Genomic DNA, 25,416 nt, shown 5'->3' with positions numbered 1-25,416 from the left:
AGCTGGGAGCCCTGGCCCCTCCCTGGTTTCTGCTCATGGTTTCTGCTGCAAAGGACCAGGACAGCATTTAGCTCTGAGTGCTGTTTTGCCAAACAGATTCTCGCCTGTGCTGGGCAAACAGTGGTATGACAAACTAGCAAAGCAGATGCACAGCAGTGTGCTGCTATCTAAGCACTGGAGGTTTCAGATGCAAAGAGCTTATTGAGTTGGACAGCAGTTAGTGTTCTTTTCTAACTTCACCGTACAGAAATATCTCTGAATAATAGGATATTTTTTCTAAAAATATTCTTTGTTGATTTACAGCAGTATCACATTAAAGCACGGCATTGGATCTCCTTCATTAATGAAATAAGACTCAAAAGTCTCATTATACGAGTGATATTCGCAGAGTAACTCAGTAAGCTATTTTTAATATTCTCATGGAGAGACGCCAGAGGATAATATTATGCTCTATAGCAGAGAAATATACTTCAGACAGATTTGATTGACACTGAAGTGTGCTTGAGTGATCCACACGAAGTGCCCAAGGAGAGAGCAGCTCTATGGCTAGTGCTGAGAAAACCCTGGCAGAAGGACATCCTGGTTACCACTCCTCAGTTGTGCTGCCCTCAGGTACCTGGGGAGGTCAGAAAGAAGGGATGGTTCCTCTTCCTTCTCCCAAGACATCAGGATGAACCACTGCTGCTGTGCTTTCACACCAGGAGTGCTGCATCTCGCCTGACTAAAGGGAACTGAAGGAAAACCTCTGCCCTTTTCCTGTGGCTCTCATAAAGGTTGGAATCCCGTCCCTTGCCCAATTTCCAGACGACACATACTGCACCTCTTCCAGTGCAATTCTCACTCTACTTTCTTCTCTCTTCCATGTCTCTCCACTTCCTTTATATATATATATATATATATACACATATACTTTTGGTGCTGCAATCCTGTACCAGGAGCGAGGAACACAAAACATTGCTGTCCTTAATGACGTACAAATGAGCAAAGCAACACTTCCAAGCAGACTGTGCACCTTTGGTTGGAGCAAAGCACAGGCATGATCTCAGTTTCCTTTCTGCTATGCTGTGACTGCTCCTCTTCACATGATACCTATTTCAGACGGTCCCACACTGCATGGGGCTATTTCAGTCCTAACGAGGGGCTCTTATCAACTTTCAGGCTCATTTTCAGTGGAGCACATTGCTCTGCTGAGTGAGCAGGATCACAGCACACGTGTCAGGGGCTGCCCGAGGCATTCGAGGCAGAAGGACATTTAAAACCAAGTTTCAAACTCTGGTTCAGTGCCTGACAAAGGCAGCCTCCTTCAGGGCCTCTAGAGCAAAGCTGCTAATATTTCCCATTGAGAGTCCGAGGCTGCACAGAGCTCAGGGCAGCAGGTGTCCATCAGGGAGATAAGTGGGATGCTTTAGAGCTTCCAGGGTGCATATTTGGATGACAGCAGCCAAAGCTTGGAGAAAACACAAAATGCAGATCAGGAGATTGTGTTATCCCTTCTGTGGTTTCAACAGAAGCATCGGAGAATGGGGAAATCTCACACCTTCTCAGGATAACCGTTCCATTTTGATTCTGCTCCCTGCTGGAAAGTGCCTGTATCCTCCTCTCGTCGTTGGTATTTGTGCAGAGCTCACCAAGGTGGCAGAGACCTCTCACGGCAATGCCAGCACAGGTAATGCCCATTATCTTTACATGACACACAGAGACTTAGGGTCTGTATGAAGCTCAGGTAATCTGCACAGCTCCCTCAAATTATTCTCATCTGTCCAGCAGATACTGCAAATTAAAAGTCAAAATCGGCTGCCAAGTCTTATCTGGAAGCCAACGGTCACACTCAGTCTTGGAAGTTGCTATTTAGAGCAATTACTGTGCTAGTGCAACAGGCAGGTCTGGGCCTTACACCTCGAAAAGCTGAAGTAATCATCGCAGTCACACACGCTTGTCCCTGCCCTTACCATGCCCATCACAGCACGGTGGCTTGACCGTGGCATCTTGGGGTGATGCAGAACCATTCTGAGCTGTACCTGCCTGTGAAAACTTCTCATCAGCACTGAAGACATACTTAGTCCGAAAGAAGTCTCTTGGCAGCACTATCCTCTGCTTCCAAATGGGCCTCAATTGCAAACAGCTGGTCCTAATTCTGAAACCCCAAGAACCACAGGACGAGACTGCAGCATGCTTGAAAGCACCTTCAGGAATCTCTGGCAAGATCTCCATTGTGACAATGATGTTTATGGACTACATGTATCCATCAGGAAGAGATCTGTCATGTTTACGTTAACGTTATGATTCTTCTTGTTTTGCTAACATCTCTGCTAGTAACCGTGTTCCTTCTGAGCTCTGCTTTAGTGGTTTGCAAATGCATCCCTGAGCACAGAATGTGCAGTGCTTCTCCTGCTGGCTTCATATGAGTCCTGTAACAGATTTGGACAGCTATACTGTAACAAATCCACAGCCACCTTGGTCTCCATGCCTGTCACAGTGCAGCAGACCATGGCTGCTCATAGCTGCAGGCGACAGCAGCCCTGGCAGCCCAGTACTCCTGCTGCTTGGGCAATGCTTCTCCAGTTGTGAACAGCCTCAAGCCTGTTCCAGGCTGCTCTGTGGTCCTGCAGCGCTTCTCGCTCCTATTCCCCTTGCAAACACAAGGGCTCGTTGCCAGGTTTTATGGATGCGCTGTTTGGCCAGCCTTCTGATGCCATCTCATAATTAGCAGTGCCTATATATGTCCTGGCCCCTTCTTTTCCTCTTGTCTTTAGCATCCCAGGGTAGCTGGAAGCTACGCCTTGGTGCGAGCAGTGCTGCTCAGTGTTTACTTTTACATTTCCAAACAATCTCTTGCATCCTGACCAGTTCAGCCATCCTTGGCTAAACGACATACCGCTGAGGACAATGTCTATTGTCCTGCATGCTGCTCGCTGGCCAGAGGAGTGCTTCACATCTGGTATGAGCACTGTGGGACTGTGGCTTCGGGAGAAGCACCCATAAAAGGAACAAATCAAAGTTCGTTACCTCAAGCCCATCAGCGTAGGGCATTCATGGGTAACAGCAGTGTGTGCTGGACCTCTAAAAGCCATCTGCAAATGCAGTGTCAGCCACTGTAGCTCCATCAGTGCCTCCTGCAGGTCTTTGTGGGCACCGGACAACCCAGCAGCAGCAGGAAGGTGTGGGTGGTGAGCGCAGTGGTACTGGGAGAGCTCAACAGGGCCCATGTTCTTAAAGCATGTCCCTCCCTGCAGCCTTACAAGAGATGACATTGTGGATACTGAGACAGCTGCCGCCATTTCTGCAAACATGGTGCAGTGTGCTTCAGAGTTACTCACAGATGGTGATTTATTTGCAGAAACTCTAGGATCTTCATTTGATTTTTGATCCTTCCTCTGTGATGGGTGTCAAGTGTTGTAATTACTAAGCCTTAAGAGAGAGCTCACTGAGATGATTTCCTTCCTTACTGTAAAGAAACAAGCAGCAAAATTCAGAGAAATAAAGTAGCAGCAACACAGCACAATTGGGTATGAGGAAATCCATGGCAAGCCAAGACCTCAACTACCAAAATGTTCCCAGTCCCAAAGCAGAGCGCAGGGAGACAGGGCAGAAGGTGGCATCAAAAAAGTGAGAAAGCAAAAACTGCAGCCATACGGTAAGGGAAGGAGAGGACTTATCCCGGCCCCTAGAAAAGCCTGGTGAAGTACCCACACTGACCTCTTGTGTCCCCACATCATAGCCTCCAGCCTCTGAGCAGCAGGATTTAGGAGGACAAGAGAATAAAGACAAGGCAGCAGAGATTTCCTGTTCCTTCTGGGAGCTGCTGTGCAGGAGAAGCAATGTCTGTTGCTAGCCGCAGGGTTGCAGCTGTAGCTATGGAGAGATTTTGCTGCCACTCGACAGCCTCAGAATGAGCAGCCTTCTCCCTGCAGTGTTCTCTACATTCAAGTCAGAAACGGAGGCTTGATTTGGCCCTAAATGCATATATAACAAAGACACAGATGTGAGTTTCCTCTCTTCTCATTTTAAAATACACAAGCTGGTTTGCACAGCTCTTTTCCCATCCATGGAGCTGCTCTCCAAACGCCACCCCAGCAAAATACTGGGAAGCAGCCACAGTGCTAAACATCTGCATAGACATATTGTGCCAGATGTAACCAGAAGATGATGCAGCACTGGGACTGGAGATGGATTCCTGGAAGTGCCCTCCACACCCACCCAAAACCAGCCATGAGAAAGCCAGATCCACAGCAAGAAACATGGGAACGGATTGCGAGGGCAGCGTGTCTGCTCCCCTGGGAGCTCGTGCTTGTCTACCAGCAGAGTGATGGGCACACGAGGGACCAGGGCAGGCTGAGCCATTGCCACAGGATCATCACGGGCAGGAACTAGTCCTAGAGAACTCCCTGGCTGGAGATCAGCTGTGGGAGCAAGCTCTGTGTCTGTCCCACCTCTCTTCCTGGTGCTCCCCAGCTATCCATGAGCTCCATGGCTTTGGGCAGGCACCAGGGCCACCTACACTTCATCCTGTACTGCTTCTGGTGCTGACAATTTCCACTGAGTTTGTTAAAAAAAACAGCTCGCCCTGCCCCACAGAGAATGTCATGAGGATGATGTGGTGCTGTGTGGTTTCTGTGCCGTTCCTCGGTGGATTGTGCAGAGGTCAGACAGCTCGGGCTGAACTGCCTGCAGGGTTCTGCACGCACGCGTGCACGTCCACGCTCACAAACACTTGCGCACACAGACGCAGGCAGGACTTACGCACTTACTTTCCTTGTTGCCTCTTAATTTAAAACCCCATTCAGAGTATGTAAAATATCTGTTTCCTCTTTGTGAATGGACAAATCTAACACAGATGGTGCATTAACTGGAAACATCTTTTGTTCCAGTATGTTCGTATATTCATTCTCTTCAAGGACAGAAGGTGCCATTTATGATCCTCTCTTCAGCATTCCTGATCATAGAATCATAGAACATTTGAATTGGAGGTGCTCAGAGCCCTGTCCAGCCTGATCTTGGGTGTCTCCAGGGATGGGGCATCCATGACCTCTCTGGGCAACCTGTGCCAGTGCTTCACAACTGTATTCTAAATCTCCTCTTCTTTCTGGGCTGTGAGGGCACATTGCTAGCTCATGCCCAGCTTGCCATCCACTGGTGCCTCCAAGTCCTTTTTGGCAGAGCTGCACTCAATCCTTTCATCCCCCACTTTGTATTGGTAGTTGGGGTTGCCATGACCCTGGTGCAGACCTTGCACTTGGATTTGTCAAACCTCCTGAGGTTCCCCTGGGCCCAATGCTCAGCCTTTCTGAGTCTCTCTGGATGGCATTGTATCCCTTTGATGTGTTGACTGCACCCCACAGCTTCGTGTCATCTGCAAGATCTGTATGACTTGGTGGTCTCCCACTAGAAACTGTGACAAGTCACCATCTCTTCCTCTCCTTCCAGTACCAAGAAAGCACTAGTTGAAAGGCTAAGAGTGTCAGCAGAGACGGATCTGATGAAATGTGCTGAGGTGGAGCAAGGCTGACTTTTTTTTAGTTGCAATGAAGTCTACAGTACTTCTTGTTTCCTATGACAGCCTTCTGTGACTCCTTTGGGATTCCTGCTCCAAATGAGAGCACTGGGAAACCAAATATGAAGAAAGCACCAGAGAAAGTTTCTGTGAGTTTTTTTTCCTAAATTTGTGATTTCTTTTTACATAGAAATAGACCGTTTGGAAGGAACCCGCTAATTTGAGCTGAAAGAGTTCAAGTGCTGCAGCTTACAGTAAGTCCATAGGTAAGATAGTCGAACGGACAAATCACCCTGAAGAAATATTTAGGCCTCATTTCTTAGCCAAAATGCACCCCACTTCTGTTTTCAGCCAACAGATCCAGACAGAGACAGTATCAGAGATGATTTCTGGGTGAGAATCTGAAAATGGCCGCAGCTGTCCATGTCTTAACAGTGACCAAAGGAAGAGAGTAATACTGGACAAAAAGGTGTCTGTAGTTAGAGAGTTCCTGAGTCAGAGATAGAATCTACATTTAATTGTTTTCAAAGGATTTGCTGACTGTGTGCAATTCAGTACCTGCAAGACCACAGACATATTTCACATCTCCAATATATGTGCAGCAAGTACCCTGTAGGAGAGAAAGAAGGAAGTGAACAATGAGAGAATAACCAACCAGAAGATGCCTTTTCCTATCATTCCCAATACATAGATTTCATACTTGATTATGCACATGCTTGTTCATCATCACTATAAATATCTCAGTGCCTCCAGAAATACTCACAAATCAAGAAAGCAACACAGGAAAAACCACAACTGTAAATGATGTGAAACAGAAAAAATGGAAGCTCAGCATGGAGACATGAGTGCTCTTGCCCCAGTGCAGCAGGGAAACGAAATCTTATAATTACTGACACTGTTTTATCACAGGCATGGCTACCAGGGAGGATAACAGGCTGAGCATGGATACCGAATGCTGTTCTGATGGTGGTGTCAGGAGACCCAGGATGCCAGGGACTCAGTCACAGAATCATGGAATCATAGAATGGCTTGGGTTGGAAGGGATTCCAGTGATCATCAAGTTCCAACTCCCAGACAACCTAATGCAGTCCTGCTGGGTGCTGAGCAATGGTCCTGGCCAGGGGGACACACAGGCAGACTGCAGCCTCACCCCAAGAATGGTCCCAATGAAAATAATGGAGGACCTGATGGGCCTCAGCGCCATGCTGTTTTGCAGTACTGAGGCTGTGATAACCAACAAAATGGGGCAACCCAAGGAAGCTTCTCCAGATCTGGTTCAGCACACATCCGCAGTGAGCAGGTCAATGGAGATGCAGTGAAAAGGACCATGAAAAAATGACTATCCATTTCTGTTTGGTTTCTGAAGGAGGAAACAAAGCAGTAGCTTTGGCACATTTTGATGAAAATCCTTCTGAGAAACACCTCACAGGTGTTTCTGAAAAAGAAACCCAGAAATGGGAGAAGTGAGGGGGGTAAAGATGGTCACAGAGAGCTGGGCGTAGCCTTGTTTTTGGGTAGAGACTGGGCAGCTGGGTGCAACAAAGAGCACTGGCTGGGGGAGAGGGGAACTGACTGCAGTCTCCCTGCCAGCCTCGTAACCCTGCAGAGAAGGGACCCCTGCCTGGGGAGCATGACCAGGACTCCTCTGTGTCCAGTGGGTTTCAGGGCTGGAAGATGAATGTGGGACTTCACACATGAGAAGAGTCAAGATGATTCTCAGTCTATCAGACACATGACTGCAGGATACAGAGGTACACCTGCCTTTCAGGGAGCGCTTTGCAGGGTTGGCCATGTCTGCAAGCATCCCCATGTGTTAGAAGCTGGGAGAAAACAGTTCTGCAGCAGAGCTTGCTCTCCCCCAGCCAGTTCCTTTACCCTTGCTGACTGCAGCTAGCAAGGGCCAGGAGCCAAGAGCAAAGCTGATCATGAGGTGTCAGGAAATGTTTGCCACGACTTTATCCTTAAAATGACCCCCTGTAGATATTTTGCTCAACAAAAGAAGGTCCAACCCAGCCTCTGTGGAGCACAGAGCAACATGGACCCCCAAGGAGGAGTGATGGGTCCCTGAGTGAACTCCTGTTTAACTAACACCTAAATTCCAGATGGCCGACAGGAAACAGTGCAGGACAGTGACCGGGTCCACGGCAGGGCCCTCTGCCTGCTGCTGCTTCAGTCGCTCATCTAGACTGAGAACCTGGGGACTTCTGAGGTGTGCCAGCAGGTGGGGTCCCACTTGCCTGTGTTAAAGAAAGAAAACAGATTCTAGAGACAAATGAACCTCTCAGGGCTCAATAGAAGAGTGATGTGTGTGGCGCTTGTGCAAGTGAGATGCAGCTCTGAACTCTGCTATGGAAGCTGTGCTCTGTGACAAATGTGCTATGAATGACTCGTCCTGAAACCATGCCAACATGTAGGTGCTGCTATCACAAGATTTGATGACTTCAACTTACTGTGAGCGTTCTTGTGATAAATCGTGGAAAACCTTGCTTGTGCTATCTTTAGTCACTGCAATGTTTCACAAGTCACTCACAGCTCTAAAAATACAGTTTATATCATTGGATTCCTGGAATTCTTTCAGTTCTTACATTCTGATTTAAGTGGCATTAAAGCTGGGCTGTGTGGTTCAAGGCTGCAGGCTGATATTTCACTGTGGATTAGATATCACCTGGGTTCAATACAATGTTTGCAATATTTATTTAATTTGGATCCAAAGATAATTTGGGAAATCTTCATGTAGATACACCTCGTACCTGGCTATGTGGAACAAGGGCTGGATTTTGTTTGGGACTAGATAGTAATTTAATAACCTTTCCAATATAGAATTAAACTAAAACACATGCTCACCACAAGAGCTGAGAAGACTGTTTAGGGTTTTCTCCCCAAAACCTGCAGATACCTTTCCTCTTCTGGTCTGTGCACTCTGATGTTGTGATGACTTCTGGGTCAGACATCTCTCTCTTCTTTATTTTTGCTTCACTTACATGTCTTTCATAATAATTGTTGATTCAGGAACACCAAGAGCAAAAAAGTCTTGACCTCCCACTAGCCTTTCTGGATTTGATTACCAGCTCACCAATGGCTGATAGTTTGAGCAGAATTTAATGCTTTAATTTTCCTTGATAGCGACTATGAAGCACGTTACTTTTTTTTTTTATCCCAACTGGCAGCTCAACAAAGCCCTGCAATAAAAAGCTCCATTTGTGTAATAAACTGTTGTACAATCTACTACTTATGAACATGGGTCCTGAAAATGTGCAACCTTTCTGCACATTACATTAAACGCAAACCAGATGGGCACTTGAAAATCCTCCCCTTAGTTGCAAGAGGCCAAAGGAGCTGGTGGTCAGAGGGTCTACTTCACTATACAAATAAACAGAAAAGTTTAACTACATTGTTTTCCAAAATCAGCAATGGGAAACCTATGTGGAAACATTATGAGCAGTTAGCAAACGCTGCTGAACTGGAGTAGGCACAAAGGGAACTCTTCAGTTCTCTTTAATGCAACTGCCTAAACGGCAGAGGTAGGGCCCATCTCATGCAGCTTTCCAGCTAGCGGCCTCTGTCCCACGCCTACAGACCTGCATGGCCTGCAGCCCAAGCTCTGACACTCAAACACGGTCACACATTGACACACTTGGAGAAACAAACGGATAGAACTAAACTCTTCCCCAGCACCTCAGCCAGAGCTGGTCACATAAAGTCCAACAGTCGTTGGAGAGAAGTGGAAACCTCCAGGGGCCTGAGTCCATTCTGAGCAGGGTTTCAAAGGCAGAGAAACCTCATCAGACCAGACAGACCTGATATTTAGGTAACTCTCTAACTGAAATACATCTCACTCTTGGAGTCCAAGAGGCTGGGAACAAGAGATCACAACACTGAACCAAAGGCTTTGCTGTATCTGGTGTACCAGAAGATGCCCAACACTTCACACACTGAAACAGCTTTTGAGGAGCTGCTTGATAGCAAGTATTCTTCATATCCTCTCATCCTTACTTGTGATTACAAGAGGTACCACAAAATTCTTTCTGAAATCCACCTGGCCAAATTGACACTGGCAGAGATGCTTGGCTAAAGTGATTTATAGAGCTTGCATTGTTACTACCCTAGAGAGGTGTGCAGAGAGTCACACAGGAGGTGGACGGGGTAAGGATAGTTTTGATGCAAGCCAGTGAAGATGAGGAGAGAAAAGTGTTGTGCAGGTGTTACCATGGTATGGATGCCACAGATAAAGAAGAGGTGTGTGGCATGGTGGGATGAGATGAGATGAGAAGAGATGAGATTGAATGGAAAGCAGGATATTATCCTGAAGAAAATGAACCTGGGATCATTGATACTTTAGAATGCTATCACTGGCCCTAGTGTCAAGACCCAAGAAGGTTTTATGTGGATCTGGAAGGGAAAAGTAGCTTATGAATCATGAGGCTGCTTAAAGTATTGTCAGGATCTCACCAGCAGGCAACTCAATTCATTACTGAGGCTGAGTGGAACATTTGCTGAGGGTGAAGTTGCCTTGTTGAGCTCAAAATGACCTCTCTTGGCAAGGCAAAGTGCAACAGCTTGTAGTACTCAGCCAAGGTGCATGCACAGTGGCTATGCTGGGAGCCCTAGTAGAGCTCATCTCTAAATCCAATATTATTAGTGACTTTCAAAAGGCCCACAGCCATGTTTTCCTTAGGTTCTTCCAAAACAGCTGTTCACAGCTCAGCTCAGTTCAGGCCAGTGTGGCCCAGAACTTAGGAGGAAAAGATGTCATTGAGCATTTAAACACCATGGCCCATGGGACTGGGCACAGTTTTAGTATGTCATGGCTGAAGGACTGACGATGTACCTTTCCAGAGGCAGAGAAGGAACAGAGACTGGGGAGGCAGGCATCAGGATTCCTGCTCAGTGTTTGCGTACCAGGATCCTCTGTTCTGAGCATATGTATCCAGTCCTGGGTTTTTGTAGGTCCTGCTGGATGGGCTTTCTCCTTTCTCAAAGGTGATTTATTTTTACAAACTTAAATGAAATCTCCTTAGCCATTTCTGAATAATACAAGAGTTAAAAAGACTATTTTCCTATTTAAAGATATTCTAGCTAGACTGTTTTCATTAAATCAAAGTTAAGTCAAATAAAGATTGCGATTTGAAAGTTCAGACTCAGGCAGGAGCTCTGAGGAGCAGTGCCTCTTGGAGGTGGGTGTCTGTCCAGGAGCACTGAACCCCACAGACCACCAGCTGATGGTGGATCCCTGCTCCCTCCTGCTGCTTTCCTCCATGCATTTTTGGGGTGGAGAAAAATGGCAAATACACTTGCACAGATAACCTTAATGGGGCTGGGAAACAAGCAGAGAGTGATTTGTTCTTTTTCCCCACAGCAATCCCACAGGTACTGACCCTTCCTCCTACAACAGAGGGCAGGATGGAAATTCCCTCCTGTGACCACCCAATGAAGGGTATCAAGCTGGATAAGGAGACTCTGCCCCAAGGGTACAAATCTGCTTCAGAACCATGGTGGCTTACAGGGCAAAGGCAGGTGACTGCTGTGTACCACTGCAGAGGATCACTGCAGAGCTGGAGATGCCTCCCTTCCTCACTTCCCTGCTGAATGCTCATCAGGCAGCTCCACAAGCCCAGCAGGAGCTGTCCCAGCAGGGACCATGACATCAAAGGCAGGCTGGGCATCACACAGATGTGTGATTCTTGGCAGGCCCACCTGCTCCTAGATGATGAGAGATGAAGGAAGATGGCTGTTCCTGAGTGGGGTCAGTAGGAAGAGCCAAGCCCTCACATTATCTGAATGTGCTAAAGAAAGGGAAAAACAGCAAAAGGAGGAGAGCAAAGGGCTGGAGGGATGCCCAGCCTGTGCAAACAACCCATGCAGGAGTGCATCCATGTCCTGACGGACCACCAAGCTGATGGCCATGCAGGGCACGAGTCTCCAAGAAACATAAATTGGAGAGCTATAGAGGAAATATGAATGTTATGCATCACCAGGCAGTCTTAACTTCGTCATTTCACCGGTCCACATCATTGTTGCCTTTGGTATCATGCTATCTTAAGAATACTTCGATATCTGAGACTGTAGAAAAAAAAGTGCACTCATTGGTGTGACTTAATCTGACTTTGGGCAGAGTTTGGGCCTGATTCTCTGCTGTGTTATTCCAGGCTGACACCAGTACATTGCCATGATGACATCATTTGGATTATTTCTGATTTATAGTGATTGAGAAAAATTGGGTCCTGTACAATAATGCAAACAATCAGAGACACAAAGCAAAAATAGTGCCTTCAAGCTGCACTTTCACATTGCATGATATTTTGAACTCTTAATATTGAAAGCCTTAGAGTGCACAAAGAGGAATTTTCTTCATTTCTTATACAGTTGCCTGAAAGAAATGGCAAACAGCTCCTCAGCCTGGATATCCTCTGCAGAAGCTGAATGGTGAATGGTTGTTTTTCTTTTTCTATCAGCCTTCTTCCAATAGATCTCCCCTGAAACCTGGATCAACATCTGCCAACATGACTAGTTTCTGGACACATGGCCAAGGAAACAAAAAGGATCCTTGCCAAGGCCCAGGCCAAGTTCACTGATCTGAAGCAAATTTACTGAACATGAGATTACTTGAAGCATCCAGCACTCTTTGAGAGCAGAACAAGTCTATCAGAATGTTTGCAACCAAAATCCTGCTCTACTGACCAACCTCACACCACACTTACTCCCCAACAAATTCCATTATTATCATCAGAACACCACTCTCTTCCTAAGACCTTGAAATGCTACATTTCAGCCCCAAATTATAGCAAGCACTTGGATGCAAAGAGCATAACAACTACCTCATGGCTGACAGCAGTACTTAAGCACGACAAGAAATATTGAGCTGAGGAGCCACTTCCATTAAATCTTAAAATGTTGCCACCAGAAATACCACCAAAAGCACCACAGAAAAGAATAACGATGAGCCAGAACCCAGCACACACAGAAGATGCTGCTCAGCACTGATCCAGTTGTCACGCTCACTTTCCCCCTCTTGCTGCCACTGAGAGGCACTCACCATTCTTCCGCTCTGCAAAGGGGGGTGGCTGGAGCTTGGTGCCATCCCTCACTTCACCCGCAGCCTTTTCTTTGGGTGCCTTCTCTTCCTCATTTCCACCTGGTGCACTTTTGTGGTCCGAGCGGTCCTGTTTGATCACACCATTCATCACCGTGCCTGTAGGGTCCGGTCCAGATTCTGACTGCTCCACTTTGGATGCTCAAATGGAGAACCAGACACCAAAGTGACCTCTGGAAGAGAAGAAGAGCAGGTAAGAATGAAACGCCCAATCAGCCCTTGGGATCGTGAATGAAGACTGGTGTTTGTAAAGCAATCAGACCACAGATATGCATTAGCAACATTTCAGAGGGAGGCTTCAGGATTTGTTACTGCCTGCTTGATTCTGTCCACCGTGCCGGCTGGGTCTGCATCACTGGCTGCTCTGCTGGACGAACTTCCAACCATAAGCACCAGATATCTGCAGAAAGCCAGGGGTGTTGTGAAAAAACACAGTCATGGGGAATCCGCCTAAGAGAGCACTTGAACTGTTCGAAATGCAGAACAGATCTATAAATGGAGAACAACCTTCCTTTATGTAAGGCTCTGGTTAGCTGAGCAAACTGGGTGGTGGAATTAGTGCGCACAGCTCAGAAGAGGCTGCGAATTGCATGGTACAGGCAGTAAGAGAGGAATAGCAAAGAGCAGCTAGCCTTTATGTCAGAACATATACCAACATCCTGCAAAGTAAAATATGCATGCAAAATTATTCTTTGATTAACATACATAGTGGAGTTAAAGCCTTTATGAAGAATTTCACCAGACTGGGTAACAGTTTTCGAGAGTTCTTGACAGACGAGAAGGTTTGTCTGTTTACTACGGTGTTCTGCTATGAGTTTTAAGCAGGGTTTGTCAAAATGCTTCAGGAAAACTCCTGGAAATTCTGTGTATTCACATTACACTTCCACAAAACATTTAGGGAAGGAACGAGCTTCCCTTGGTGGCACTCATACCTCACTGGAGGGAAGGGAAGGATCCAGCTCATACCAGAAGTCTTTGTGGGGTGCATGCACATGACCTGGGAGGAGCTGCTGACACTAAGTGCAGCAGCACAGAGCTGCAAGAATCATTTCAATAAACTGTTCTGTGAAAAAAAAAAAAGCCCATCCAGATGCTAAGTGAAAGTGAATGCCTGTAAAAATCAGCACCAGCTCCTAATGAGTCCCATCAGGAAAGAGCTGAGGAGAGCTAAAAAAGGTCATTTGCAGAGAACAAGAATAGAAAAGTGCAAGATTGATTCAGTGATAAAATCTGATTTAATACAAAAAAACTTACCAATTTACTGTATAAGGAAGCAAGAATAGTGTGTTGTATACGATACCATCTTCTCCACGCTATGTATGCCAGGACTTTCTCACACCCCTCTTCCTACTCAGCACCACTCAGATTTTGCCATCTGCTTTCTCCTTCCATCCACCTCTCTGCCCGCCCTCTGTCCTGCTTTGCGCTGCACTTCATTGCCAGTGAGATTGTCCGGAGAGGTAGTGGGTGCCATGTCCTTGAAGGCACTCAAGGTCAGGCTGGGGCTCTGAGCACCTGATGGACTTGTGGATGTCACTGTCCCTTGCAAGGGGTTGCACTAGATGACATTTAGGGGTCCCTTCCAACTCAAATGATTCTATGATTCTCTGGGCTCATCCAGTGCCCATGCAGTGTGCAGAGAGGAAGTCCTAGGTGTGCCTGTATCTCTTTATTGCTTTGCAGATGGGACATAAGCTGTCCCCATGTGCAGCCCCTGGGACTGACTGTGTCCTTACCCAGCCCTGGTGGCTGGGTCTGAAATAAAATGCGAACTTGCTCAATCAGATTTCAGTCCTTACCTGGGCAAAACCCCTCACCAGTCCCTCCTTTCTTCCTTGTGCTTCCCACCGCTGCCTATCCCACTGGTCTTTGCAGCCCTTTCCCCATCTCTTGTGCACAATAATTTCCACAAAAGCCTGTTATGCTACATACTACACATGGCCATGCCCTGGAAACAGCCCTGCAGGCACCCAGATGGGCCAGGGCTTTGTTGCACCCCAAATCTTTGAACTGATATTCTCTGTTTCCAAGTCCAAGGGAGCGTTTTTTAGCTCTTTTGGGCAGCTCATGTTCTCCTCTCTAGTGGTCGATTGCTGTACTGCCCCATCCCCATTGCTGTACACCCATCACTGGCGGCTGTAGGGTTGTGTACCCACTTTGGCAGCGTTATCTCCAAAGTTTTCCATTCAATTAATGACTAACGTGGAGCATGCAATGAGTGTTTACATTACTACTTTAAAATGTACATTTTTTAACTTTTAGAAGTTGCTGATATAATGCATCTTTCCAGTGGAATAGTGGGTGATGACAGGACAATCCAGCAAACTGCATCTGCTTACAAAAATGAGACTTTGTTCAACTGAACACTAAATCTTTGATAAATTAGTCGGGGCTTTGGTGACGTACATGTTGAACCAATATGACAGTTTTATATGGATTATTATTATTAATGTTTTTGAAAAATAGAGAATGTGAGCCAGACATCCAGTGCTGAAGCTGCAAGACCACCAGCAGAGGCAAGAATCTTTCAGGAAGGCTTCTTCCAGGCACTGTGTACGATCTTTTTGCACTCAGAGCATATGCAACATTTTAATTTGCAGTGATTGTACCGAAGTCCTTTCTGTCTGAGCCAGGAGGTCACGCTGCGGCCCCGGCCATGCATGCTTTCACAACACACTCAAGTACCACTGGTTCAATGGTGTTTTTTTTTTTTTTTTTTCTGAAGTCAAATTTGGCCTCAAAACATTCCACATTGTTCACTCACTTCAGCCTGAACTGATTGTATTTATAAAGCTTAAGCACACTTTTGAGCCTCAGAGCACATCTCCCATCAACCACTAGTGCCAACACATAAATTGCAAGGCTGTACACAGTACAGACTGTAACCCATCTCTTTCTGCCTGTAAATACCAAATTCATAAAGCTGGACTACCATGGTAGCTTGTGGGTGCTTACTTCCACAACACTGGCTGCCCTCTGGAGCTGAGGCTTGGTTCACAAGGATCAGTTCTGCTTCCCTGTAGATGAGCAAGTCTGATGATACAAAAAGAACAGCTGAGGGAACTAGAACTGTTCGGTCTGGAGGAGGTTTAGGGGAGACATTATTGCTTTCCACAACTGCTTGAAAGGAGGTTGCGGGGAGGTGGGGATTGGCATCTTCTGCCAGGTAACAGCGACAGGACAAGAGGTGATGGCCTCAAGTTTTGAGAGATCTGGAGCACAAATCTTATGGGGAGCAGCTGAGGAAACTGGGATGGGTCAGTCTGGAGAAGAGGAGGCTCAGGGGAGAACTCTGTGCCTCCTGACAGGAGGTTGTGGCAAGATGGGGGTTGGCCTCTTCTCTCAGGTAACAGTGAGAGGAAAAGTGGTGGCCTCGAGTTGCACTAAGGGAGGTTCAAATTGGATATTAGGAAAAAATCATTGTCAGGAAGAGCGGGGAGGCATTGGAATGGGCTGCCCAGGGAGATGGTTGAGTCACCATTCCTGGAGGTGTTCAAGGAACATGGAGATTGGCAGTGAGGGACATGGTTTGGTAGGCACGGTGGGGATGGGCTGATGGTCAGACTAGATGATCTTAGAGGTCTTTTCTAACCTCAATGGTTTTACAGTTCTATGATTCTATGTGTGCCCAGAAATAAAGGCTCAGATGAGGTTCAGGTTGTGTCCCTTTCCCAAGGACTTTGGCACTTAAATCTAGTGTCTGCTGAGAGCTACCCTTGTTGGTCTGGAAGGAACACCATGAGCACATCCTGCTGGCCAGATCTTTTCCTGGGGTAGATCAGGCAGGACTGCAATGGCCAGGCAGTTCGTCTCATGCACGGCTTTTCAGGAAAGCCCACAGACTCCCCATCATATGCAATATATGCATCTCACTGCCACTTCCTAGTGCTCTTTGTGCCAAAGCTGAGGGCATGGGAACACCACCCTCCAACACCAATGGAGAAGAGAGAGAAAACATACATGGCATCTCCAAAGCTGGAGATGGATGCTGAACTGGAGCCCAAGCCCTGCATCCCTTGGATACCTGTCTGTGGCATGGTGGCTGTGGCAGCCTTGAGCACAGCCTTCCTCCAACTCTTGCAGCAGGAGATAATGCAGTAACACACCCAGCCAGGGTGCTCACCTGTTCCCCCATCTCCTCAGATGGTGCAATTCCCATCAACAAGTGCTGTTTGAATTCACCCAGCATTAGCTGGAGGAAGAGCCCAAGCCCCCACCCACCTATACATGTAGCCTCAGGCTCTGCACACTGCTCTGGGTTTGTTAGAGTTGGAAAGGAGCTGTTTTCCCACACTGCAAAACTTTCCGTGATTTTTATAATTTTTCCTTATCCCAAATGGGGATAAAATAAGCATGAGGAAAAAAAAAAAAAAAAAAGAAAGAGAAAAAAAAGGGGTAGCGGGTCAGTCATGAATTTTCACAGTATAATTTTAGAATATTTTAATCTTTAAAAATTTTTAACCTCTTCTTAGTAAAAATTAACAAAACCAGTAAGATTAAAACTGGTCTTAAGAAGTGGGGCAAAAAAAAGAAAGAAAAAGAGGAAGAAAAGAATGAGTCTCCTTAGAGTAGCATCTGTCACACTAACCACGCAGCACTCCAGGTGTGATCACTGCTGAGCAGAACAATTTGGGATACTTCTGCCTCACTGACAGTCAGGGTGCAGACCCTACAGGGCACAGATGCTATGTTAGCTGGACTGGTAGCATCTGCATAGGCATGAGACCCATGTTTGGACACTGGGCTCCTGCCTGTAGCTTGCACAGGCTGAGGCACAACACCTGGAACAAACATTGCTTCTTGCCACCAGAAATGGCCAATGAATGGTGCTGCTAGAAGGCCAGACCCTTCCTTATGTTGCTGTGATGCAACACTGATGGTTTTGCTCTCTGCTTACTCTCTGCTCAAGACGGACCTCTATGCTTAATCTTGTTCACTTTCCATCTTCTCATATTTTCCCCTGTGCCACCTTCTGCATGCACCGAGACAGGAATAAGCAGAGCTTACATTTCCTCAGATACTGGATGCATCTAAATCCTCCCCCGCTTTCTTGTTTGCTCTGTCAGCTGTTGAAGTGGAAGTAAATACATTTCTCTCTAATGCACGTGCAGTGCTTCTTAGGCAATCCTGGCCCACCATAAAACCTTAAATACCCAAAGAGAAAAACCAGGAGAGAGATGTTCAGAGATGCAGTTCAGCCTTATCAAATTCTTCACGTGTTTGTTGTGGTGTGTTTGTATTCCTGGGCTTCTGCTTGCAGGAATGTTGCTGATAAAACCATCTCGCTAAACACGGTCACTGTGTGTTCTAGCTGATGTTTACAGTGCTCAGACAGTAAGAGCAGTCCTGGATTCCTGAAAACAGAAGTCCCTTGGACATTTGCCTGTTGTGCTGCGGATGCTGATCAAACCCTGCTACATACAAGTCCCAGCAGGACCCTGCCTGGTCTTCCTTCGAGCCATGTCATATCTGGCAAGGCAGATGAGAACTCTGAGTGCTCACCCCCCACTCAGAACAACGAGAGACCTTTGCTCCTCTGAGACCAGCCCGGGGCTGAAAGGGAATTTACCATAACCATGAGTTTGCTGTTTTCCTTGCAGATGATGTCTTCTTTGCATGATTCCCCTCACTGAACTCCCTCATGCCTGCTGAGGATGCAGAAAGCCCCATCCTGTAATGGAGCAGAGTGCAGTGGCACTGTGCAGAGCCCACAGGCTCTTTCCCACAGATCTGTGCATTCCTCCCATGTCCCGGAGCAGTGACCTGCTCACCATTCCATCCTCCGCACAAGGAGCTCTGCTCAGGAGGACTGCCTGGAAAGGCAGCCAGGAGACTTCCTCAGCAAATGGAAAACAAACCAAGGAAACCTGCCACCAGCCTGGAGACCCCCCCTCCACCAATGAGCTGTTTTATGCTGCTTTTTGTGCACGTCTTGCATGGAACTAGTGCCAAGACTCCATGAGCAAAGCCGTGCAAACACGATGCCATAAAATCTTCACTCAAGGCAAATTCTCCTAGTGTTTGGTCACATTCTGATCCCCACGCGTAGCAAACTCTGCCAACTCTTCACACCCTCAGGGATTTTAGGGTAGTATCTCCTTCCCAGCCTCTACATTCCCAGTGTTGATATCTGCTACAAGATGCCCAAAGGCTACGGGGCCAGAGACGTCAGCAGCGAGTCCTGTGATGGAAAATGGCAGCTGTCTTTGTTCAAGACATCTCCTGGCCTTCAGCCTGTGGAGGATGATGATAGATATGGGCTGTTCTCAGGAGAACATCTCAGCTCTGCCCTCAGTCCCATCCCCTCAAGCTATTTTCAAAAGGAGTGATTTCTCCTTCATTTTTCATTGAATGGAGCTTTAAGTGGTGAAAAATGACAGAGGAAGCGGTGATTAGGAAACAGGTCATTAATCCAGATCCTCTCAGGACCCACGTCTCCATCAGCCATGTAAACAGGCTGCGAATATCTGGGACAAAATCAGAAAAAATTAAACACTTCTTCAAGGCAGTATGAAGAGTGAACAGATCCATTGGTGCTAATTCATTCAGAACTAGTTCCCTGATTGTGCATCCATTTTCATAGGACATTTCTGGAACCCAAAAGCCCATCCTAGGGTGGAGACTCCCCATATAAAGCAATTTACTAAATTGCAGTAGCATCCACGGTGACCTATTCATTCAATGAGGGTACACCATGTGTAGCAAAGAGAAAACGAGAACCTTAAAAATGAGACTGATGACAGTGGTTTGACATAGCGTGACGTGGTGACTGTTAGAAGGAAGTGAGGCTGCCAATGATGTAGCCACAGTGTGACATTTTGGCAACAGGTATCTCTCTGAAGGCAACCCCATTGGGGCTCTGACTATCAGCAGGACATCCCAAGGTCTCTGAGTCTCCAGATTCACAGCAGTTTGGAAAAAAGTCTTCCTTTGCTCCAAATGGCATTTGTCACAGCCCTGGGCATTCACACCCAGTGCACAAATTCTCCCTGCATCACTCACTACACCGGATCTGGCACATTGCCCTCCTGATGTGGTTGGGAATGAAAACCTGAGCACTTGTTGATGACACTGCACAGGAGAGCTGGGTATTTGGAGGAGTTTTGAGGAGCTGTAAAATTTCATTTCTGGATGTCAAGGACATAGAACATGTGTTCATATTGACACAGCTGAACACTCCACATGTCTCAGCTCCTCAGCTCCTGCTCTTTTACAGATCTTACTCAGGTCTGGCCATGGCAATACCATTGACAAGGCATGGCTTCCAGGGCTGGTTCTTTGGCCAAAGCTACAACACAGCTCCAGTAGTTCCCAGAAGTGCAGTGTGATGAATGGAGAAGTCGTGTTGAGAGCTGAGACACAATAAAAGTGATCACAGTCAGCCACAGCCTTTGCCTTGACCACGGGGAGCTCTGGGCAAGGCACAGGAGTTACCAGCCCTCATTGCATGTCTGCTGTACTTCTGCCCCTGTCTGGAGGTTAGAAGTACTTATGGACTGCAGTTACCTGGCAGTTACCACCAGTTCTTAGCACTGTTGATGTACCCGGAGCTACTTCCCATCAAAACAGTCTGCTGGAAATACTACTGTATTTCTGCACAACACATGCACATTGTTCTGAGTTAGAGAAAACTCCTCCTTATTAATCTGGACCGTGCTTATAGTTTTCAAAGCAATCTTGAAATAAACTTAAAAATCTTAAAATAAGCAATTATATTCCAAGTATGCTAAAAAGCAGATATCAACCTCAAATCTGTTTTTGCTGCTTGTTCTGTTTGTAAAAGTGCTTTTAGGTCAATCTCATTAATTGTCCAGGTCTGAGTCACAAGTCCTGTATGCTGTGGATGATGATGTTGGGATCACACTGGTTGACACCAAAACACTGGGTACAGGGACCTGCACACCTCGATTGGCTGAGGAGACAGAGAGGATGAGATTTGTGATACAAGCTCTTATTTCTAAACTACTATCTGAGACGATTTTGTTTTCATAGAATCATAGAAGCATTAGGGTTGGAAAGACCACTAAGATCACTTAGTTAGACCATCAACCTTGACTGCCTCCAGGAATGGTAACTCAACCACCTCCCTGGGCAACCTGTTCTAATGCCTCACCACTCCTTCTGAGAACAAATTTTTGCTAATTCCAACCTGAACCTCCCTTCATTCATCTTAAGGCCACCACTTCTTGTCCTATCACTATTATCTGGGAGCAGAAGCTGAGCCCCACCTTGACACAGCCTCTTTTCAGGGGGTTGTAGAGAGCCATGAGGTCTCCTGTGAGTCTCCACTTCTCCAGGCTGACCCATCCCAGTTCCCTCAGCCATTCCCCATAAGATTTGTGCTCCAGACCCCTCACAGCCCCACTGCCCTTCTCTGGACATGCTCCAGGACCTTAATGTCTTTCTTCTAGTGAGGGGCCCAGCATTGAACACAGCACTTGAGCACTTGTGCTGGAATAGGGAGAAGATAAGCTCCTGCTCTGCTGGCTGCACTATTGCTCACAAAAGACAGGATGCCATTGGCCTTCTTGGCCACCTCATGTTCAGCCAAGCATCAACCAACAGCTCCAGGTCCTCTTCCTCCACGTTTCCTCCACCTCCTTCTTTCCAGCCACCCTGCCCTAGATCTGTATCATTGCCTGGGGTTGTTGTGGCCATAGTGCAGGACCCAAAACTAGGTCTTGTTGAAGGCGGTCTCTGGAAGTGCCCCCTGGTATTTAACACTGCCAGCATCACTGTTACTGTCAATCCTGGCACTGCTAAAGCTCCTATTGCCAACTCGCAGCTCTGATGGTCACAAAATGAGTATGTTTCATATTTCAATGAAGTATGGAAAGTTACTGAGGTCAGCCCTTACAACAGGCTTACCCATCCTATTTTGAGTTTTGTGGGTACAAATGCTCAAAATCCAGGCTATGTTTTCACATAGCTAAGCCTTGAATTCAGAAAAGAAAACACTGAAAAGAACTATCCTGGACTCAGATACTTGCAGTCCTCCAAAACGGTCTCAGAAAGCTGGTGATGGTTCTTGTCAGGCTGCTTTGTCTATGAAGGACCCTGAAGCAACAAACTGAAACACCAGCTGAGGTCCCTCAGTCTACATAGTCCAACGTAGAGCAGCTTCTGTCATTTGAATGTCTTTGGCTACTGTTGCACCATTTAGTCGTCTCCTAATTTTGTGGCGTTTGCAGTTTTTGTCTGATTTTCGTCTCCTGTTTTGTTGCATTTTAGAAATGTAATAAAATCTTTCAAAATGACTGAAAACATGGCAAGATTTGAAATGGAAAATGAGTGCAAAGTGGGCCCATGCCTCTCTATTAGATGCCAGAAGGAGAGGAAGAAACCAGACCCACAACGACAATCACTACTAATAAAGTGATGAAGGCAGAGGTGCAACTGGAAGCAGAGGCAGCTCATGTGTCTGGGATGCCCCTTGGTCCGGTGTGGAGGCCCTGCCAGCTGCAGTTGGCACAGGGAGCATTCAGTGAGTGGGAAAGGCCACAGAATGACCTAGCAGGGCTTTGGGAAAGATCCCAGCCTGCTGGCAGAGGCCCCATACCCAGGCGATATGTTTCCACTGCAGCGGGCACTGGCCTGAGCCTGAGCACACAGTGCTTGTTGGGTGGGTCGGGCCCAGATGGGCCCTGTGCATTGCCTCTGTAACCCGGTGGTTGTGGGTCTGAGCAGTGGACATGGCCAGTGACAGAGGTCACATCCAACTTTTGCTATTCAGCCTTTAGACCTCCACTGCACTCTGCAACCTCATTCTAGAGCCAGCACACTCTCCATCAGTCATGAGTGAAACAGCACGTGGACATCCTCTGTGGTCGTGGCTGGGATAGAATAGCTCTCAGGATGTCCTGGAGGCCCACAGTGTTGGGCTACAATGATTCTGACTGCAGAGCACAACTTGGGCAGTGCCTGGTGGCTGGTGGCTCTAGCTAGGACCATTCTGTGAGTGTCATCTCTCCAGAGTTCTGTACTCCACAGACACAGCTGTGGATCAACGCTGAGCCCTGCAGAGATCTCCAGGGCTCATTTTTCTGAAAATTTGTTTCTACAACTTCGTATCACATACACTGTGACTGGAAACCAAGAATGGAACATGGCTGGAGCTGACACAATTGGAAAAGGCTTTAGGACTTGTGTGAAAGACTGTTTCAGTTGTTCCCTCTATTGGTTTTAAGCACCCCTTATGCCCTGGGTCACAAGTAGCTGCCAGATTTAATGTAGCTGGGATGATCTTAATTCTCAAGGACTTGCTTTGGTCGTATGGACCAAAAGGCCCAGTCCATGTCATCATAACCAAACTAGGATTGCCAAGGAGACAGGCCCTCTCAATCCGTGTTTGGATTGGTAACTTTTTGTTACGAATGGGAACCATCTTGAGGCAAAAGAAATATCCCATGATTTTGCACCATGCTGCAGGACACACAGCTGCCCATTTTGAGTGAAAGAGGAGGGTCACTCATTCACTGCTCCATGGTGGCAGTGTCCATGGGAGTGAGCAATTCCAGAAAACCTTTGTGGGCTGAAGAAAGGTCACACATCCAAGCTCTGACGGAGATCCAAGTAGCTTCAGGACAGACTGTTAGATATTGAAGAGGGACACAGGAGTAGGGAATCGTCACCATTCTTTGGCTCTGATCCTCAGCAATAACCTCAGTGAACAAAGAAGGTCTCTCAGCTCAGAAAGCCAGCCATATCTTGGGCTGCATCAAAAGAAGCGTGTCCAATAAGGTGAAAGCAGTGGTCCTGCCTCTCTGCTCTGTGCTGTGAGACCTCACCTGGAGAACCGCATCCAGATGGGCAGTCCTCAGCACAGGAGAGACATGGACCTGTTGGAGTGCATCCAGAGGAGAGCTGCAGAAATGGTTCCAGGGATGGAGCACCTCCCCAGTGAGGAAAGGCTGAGAGAGCTGAGGCTGTTCAATCTAAAGAAGGTCTGGGGAGACCTGAAAGTGGCCTGTCAATATCTAGAGAGGGGCTATAAGAAAGGGGACAGCAGGGTCGCTTGTGATAGGGCAAGGGGGAATGGTTTCAAACTCAAGAAGGGGAGATTTAGATTGGATATCAGGAAGAATTTTTTTACAATAAAGGTGGTGAGGCACTGGAACAGGTTGCCCAGAGAGTTAGTGGATGTCACATCCCTGAAGACATTAGAGATTGGGCTGGACGAGGCTTTGAGTATCTGATGGAGCTGTGGGTGTCCCTGCTCACTGCAGGGGAGTTGAACTAGATGATTTTAAGGGTCCCTTCCAATTCAAACGATTCTATGATTCTATGATTCCAGGATCTGTCTGCTCTCTCCACACTTACAGAACTTCTAAAAGTGAAATTCCTAAGTGAATCCCAGCTAACACACACTGTATCCCTTAAAGCAAATTAAAAAAAAGTGCATAAGAAGCTGGCAGTCCAACTAAGGACAAAATGCTGTGTGGCTCCAAGTCTATGAACATGTCACTGCAAATGCATGAGCAACACACCTCAGCCAGGCACACAGGAGTGCTGCGACACAGGAGACGCAGTGTACTGGATTCCGCATCCTATCTCTAGCCAACACAGGACACTATAGGGAAAAAACCAACCAACCTCCTTGCTGCATTCCAGAAACCAAAGCTACACTAAGGGGAAAGAAAACTGGTGATTCATTCAGACAACTAACGAAAGCTCTGTCGTATGAGGATGATAAACTATAGAGCAATAGAGAGAATCAAGAGCGGATAATCACCTCTTTTTAGCATTCTTCTGGGGATACAAGCAACTGAAATATTCTGGATTTAATTTTTCACTCCAGCATCATTCCTGTCATATCATAAAATCCCTTCCATTAACTTATCAAGCTCCATCTAGAAACAATGTAGGCTTTTTGCCCCTACTTTCCAGTTTCGAAGGCTGTTCAAGAATGTTATTCTTTTATTAGCTAGAAAATTTAATCTATCCACCAGTCTAAATTTATTTTCAAAATCACTCAGATTCAAAGCACCAGGCCAGTAACCAAAAAGGATGATGTTTAGGTAAATTCAGGTAAGGTTGTTGCAAGAGACCAGGCTTGGCATTAACTGGAGCTCCATGCCTAGTTGTCACTCCTATACTCATCCCTCTTATTTCAGTGGCCATGACCCACAACTCCCTGAAACACCTGAAAATTCATTTCTCTGGCTGTGAGGTAAAGAATCAGAAAACACAGAGCAAGTCTGTGCAGAACGTATAGACTCATTCATCATGAGTAAAATTGATGCCAGGAAAAAATGATTATCCCACAGCTGCACACGGATAAATACCAGTACTTCCATGCTGAATCCAGATTCCTTTTTGAATACTCTTTCTCACGCTGCAGGAACTAGGGAGAATCAATGGAATGAAGAATCAATGACATTCTTAATCATCAGTTTTTAAAAAAGGCAAAAGAAAGGGAAGGATTTGCTCATGTAGTTTATAGTTAAACAGGAAAACTCTCTGCTGCAGGATACTGCACAGCATTTGATGTCTTCCATCACAAGACATCAAACACAGGTGTTAGGCCTGGTTCAAGAAGCCTCTGAGGAACACATTATTAGAAAACAGTTCACAGGAAGAAGGATCCCCAGGTATTCAGTAATCTCCTCTAGCTTCATTGGGGAACAGACTGACCCATCTCCTGACCACAGTGAATTCGTTTTTATTCTCCCAGACAACGTCTTCCACAAACAAACGCGCTGCCATGACTGCCCATCAAATCCAGTTCATGGCACAGCAGAACACAGGCAGGAAAGAGAAACGCGCATGGATCAGGCAAGGATGTCGATAAGTGGCCAGGGCTCTTGGGGCCTGGCAGGGCAGGATGGGGATAGAT

The 25,416-nt window shown here is 46.7% G+C and overlaps 1 protein-coding gene across 5 annotated transcripts in view; it reads right to left on the bottom strand.

Moving 5' to 3' along the window:
- The window catches only part of MYOCD (myocardin), a 220,886-nt gene that overhangs the window by 86,799 nt on the left and 108,671 nt on the right, over positions 1-25,416 (bottom strand). For 4 of the 5 annotated variants that reach the window (XM_042883927.1, XM_042883924.1, XM_042883931.1 and 1 more), the window contains exon 2: positions 12,525-12,754. In XM_042883927.1, the coding sequence (XP_042739861.1) occupies positions 12,525-12,672 (148 nt within the window). In that variant the 5' untranslated portion in view covers positions 12,673-12,754. Of the gene's footprint in view, positions 1-12,524; positions 12,755-25,416 lie in introns of those variants that run through there. The other variant, XM_042883930.1, reaches the window with a different exon arrangement.

This window comes from Lagopus leucura, unplaced genomic scaffold, assembly GCF_019238085.1.
Source record: "Lagopus leucura isolate 7727_CA_CO unplaced genomic scaffold, USGS_WTPT01 Super-Scaffold_100040, whole genome shotgun sequence".
NCBI lineage: Eukaryota > Metazoa > Chordata > Aves > Galliformes > Phasianidae > Lagopus > Lagopus leucura.
Note: the sequence above shows the minus strand (reverse complement) of the source record. Positions and strands in the feature narration are given on the sequence as shown.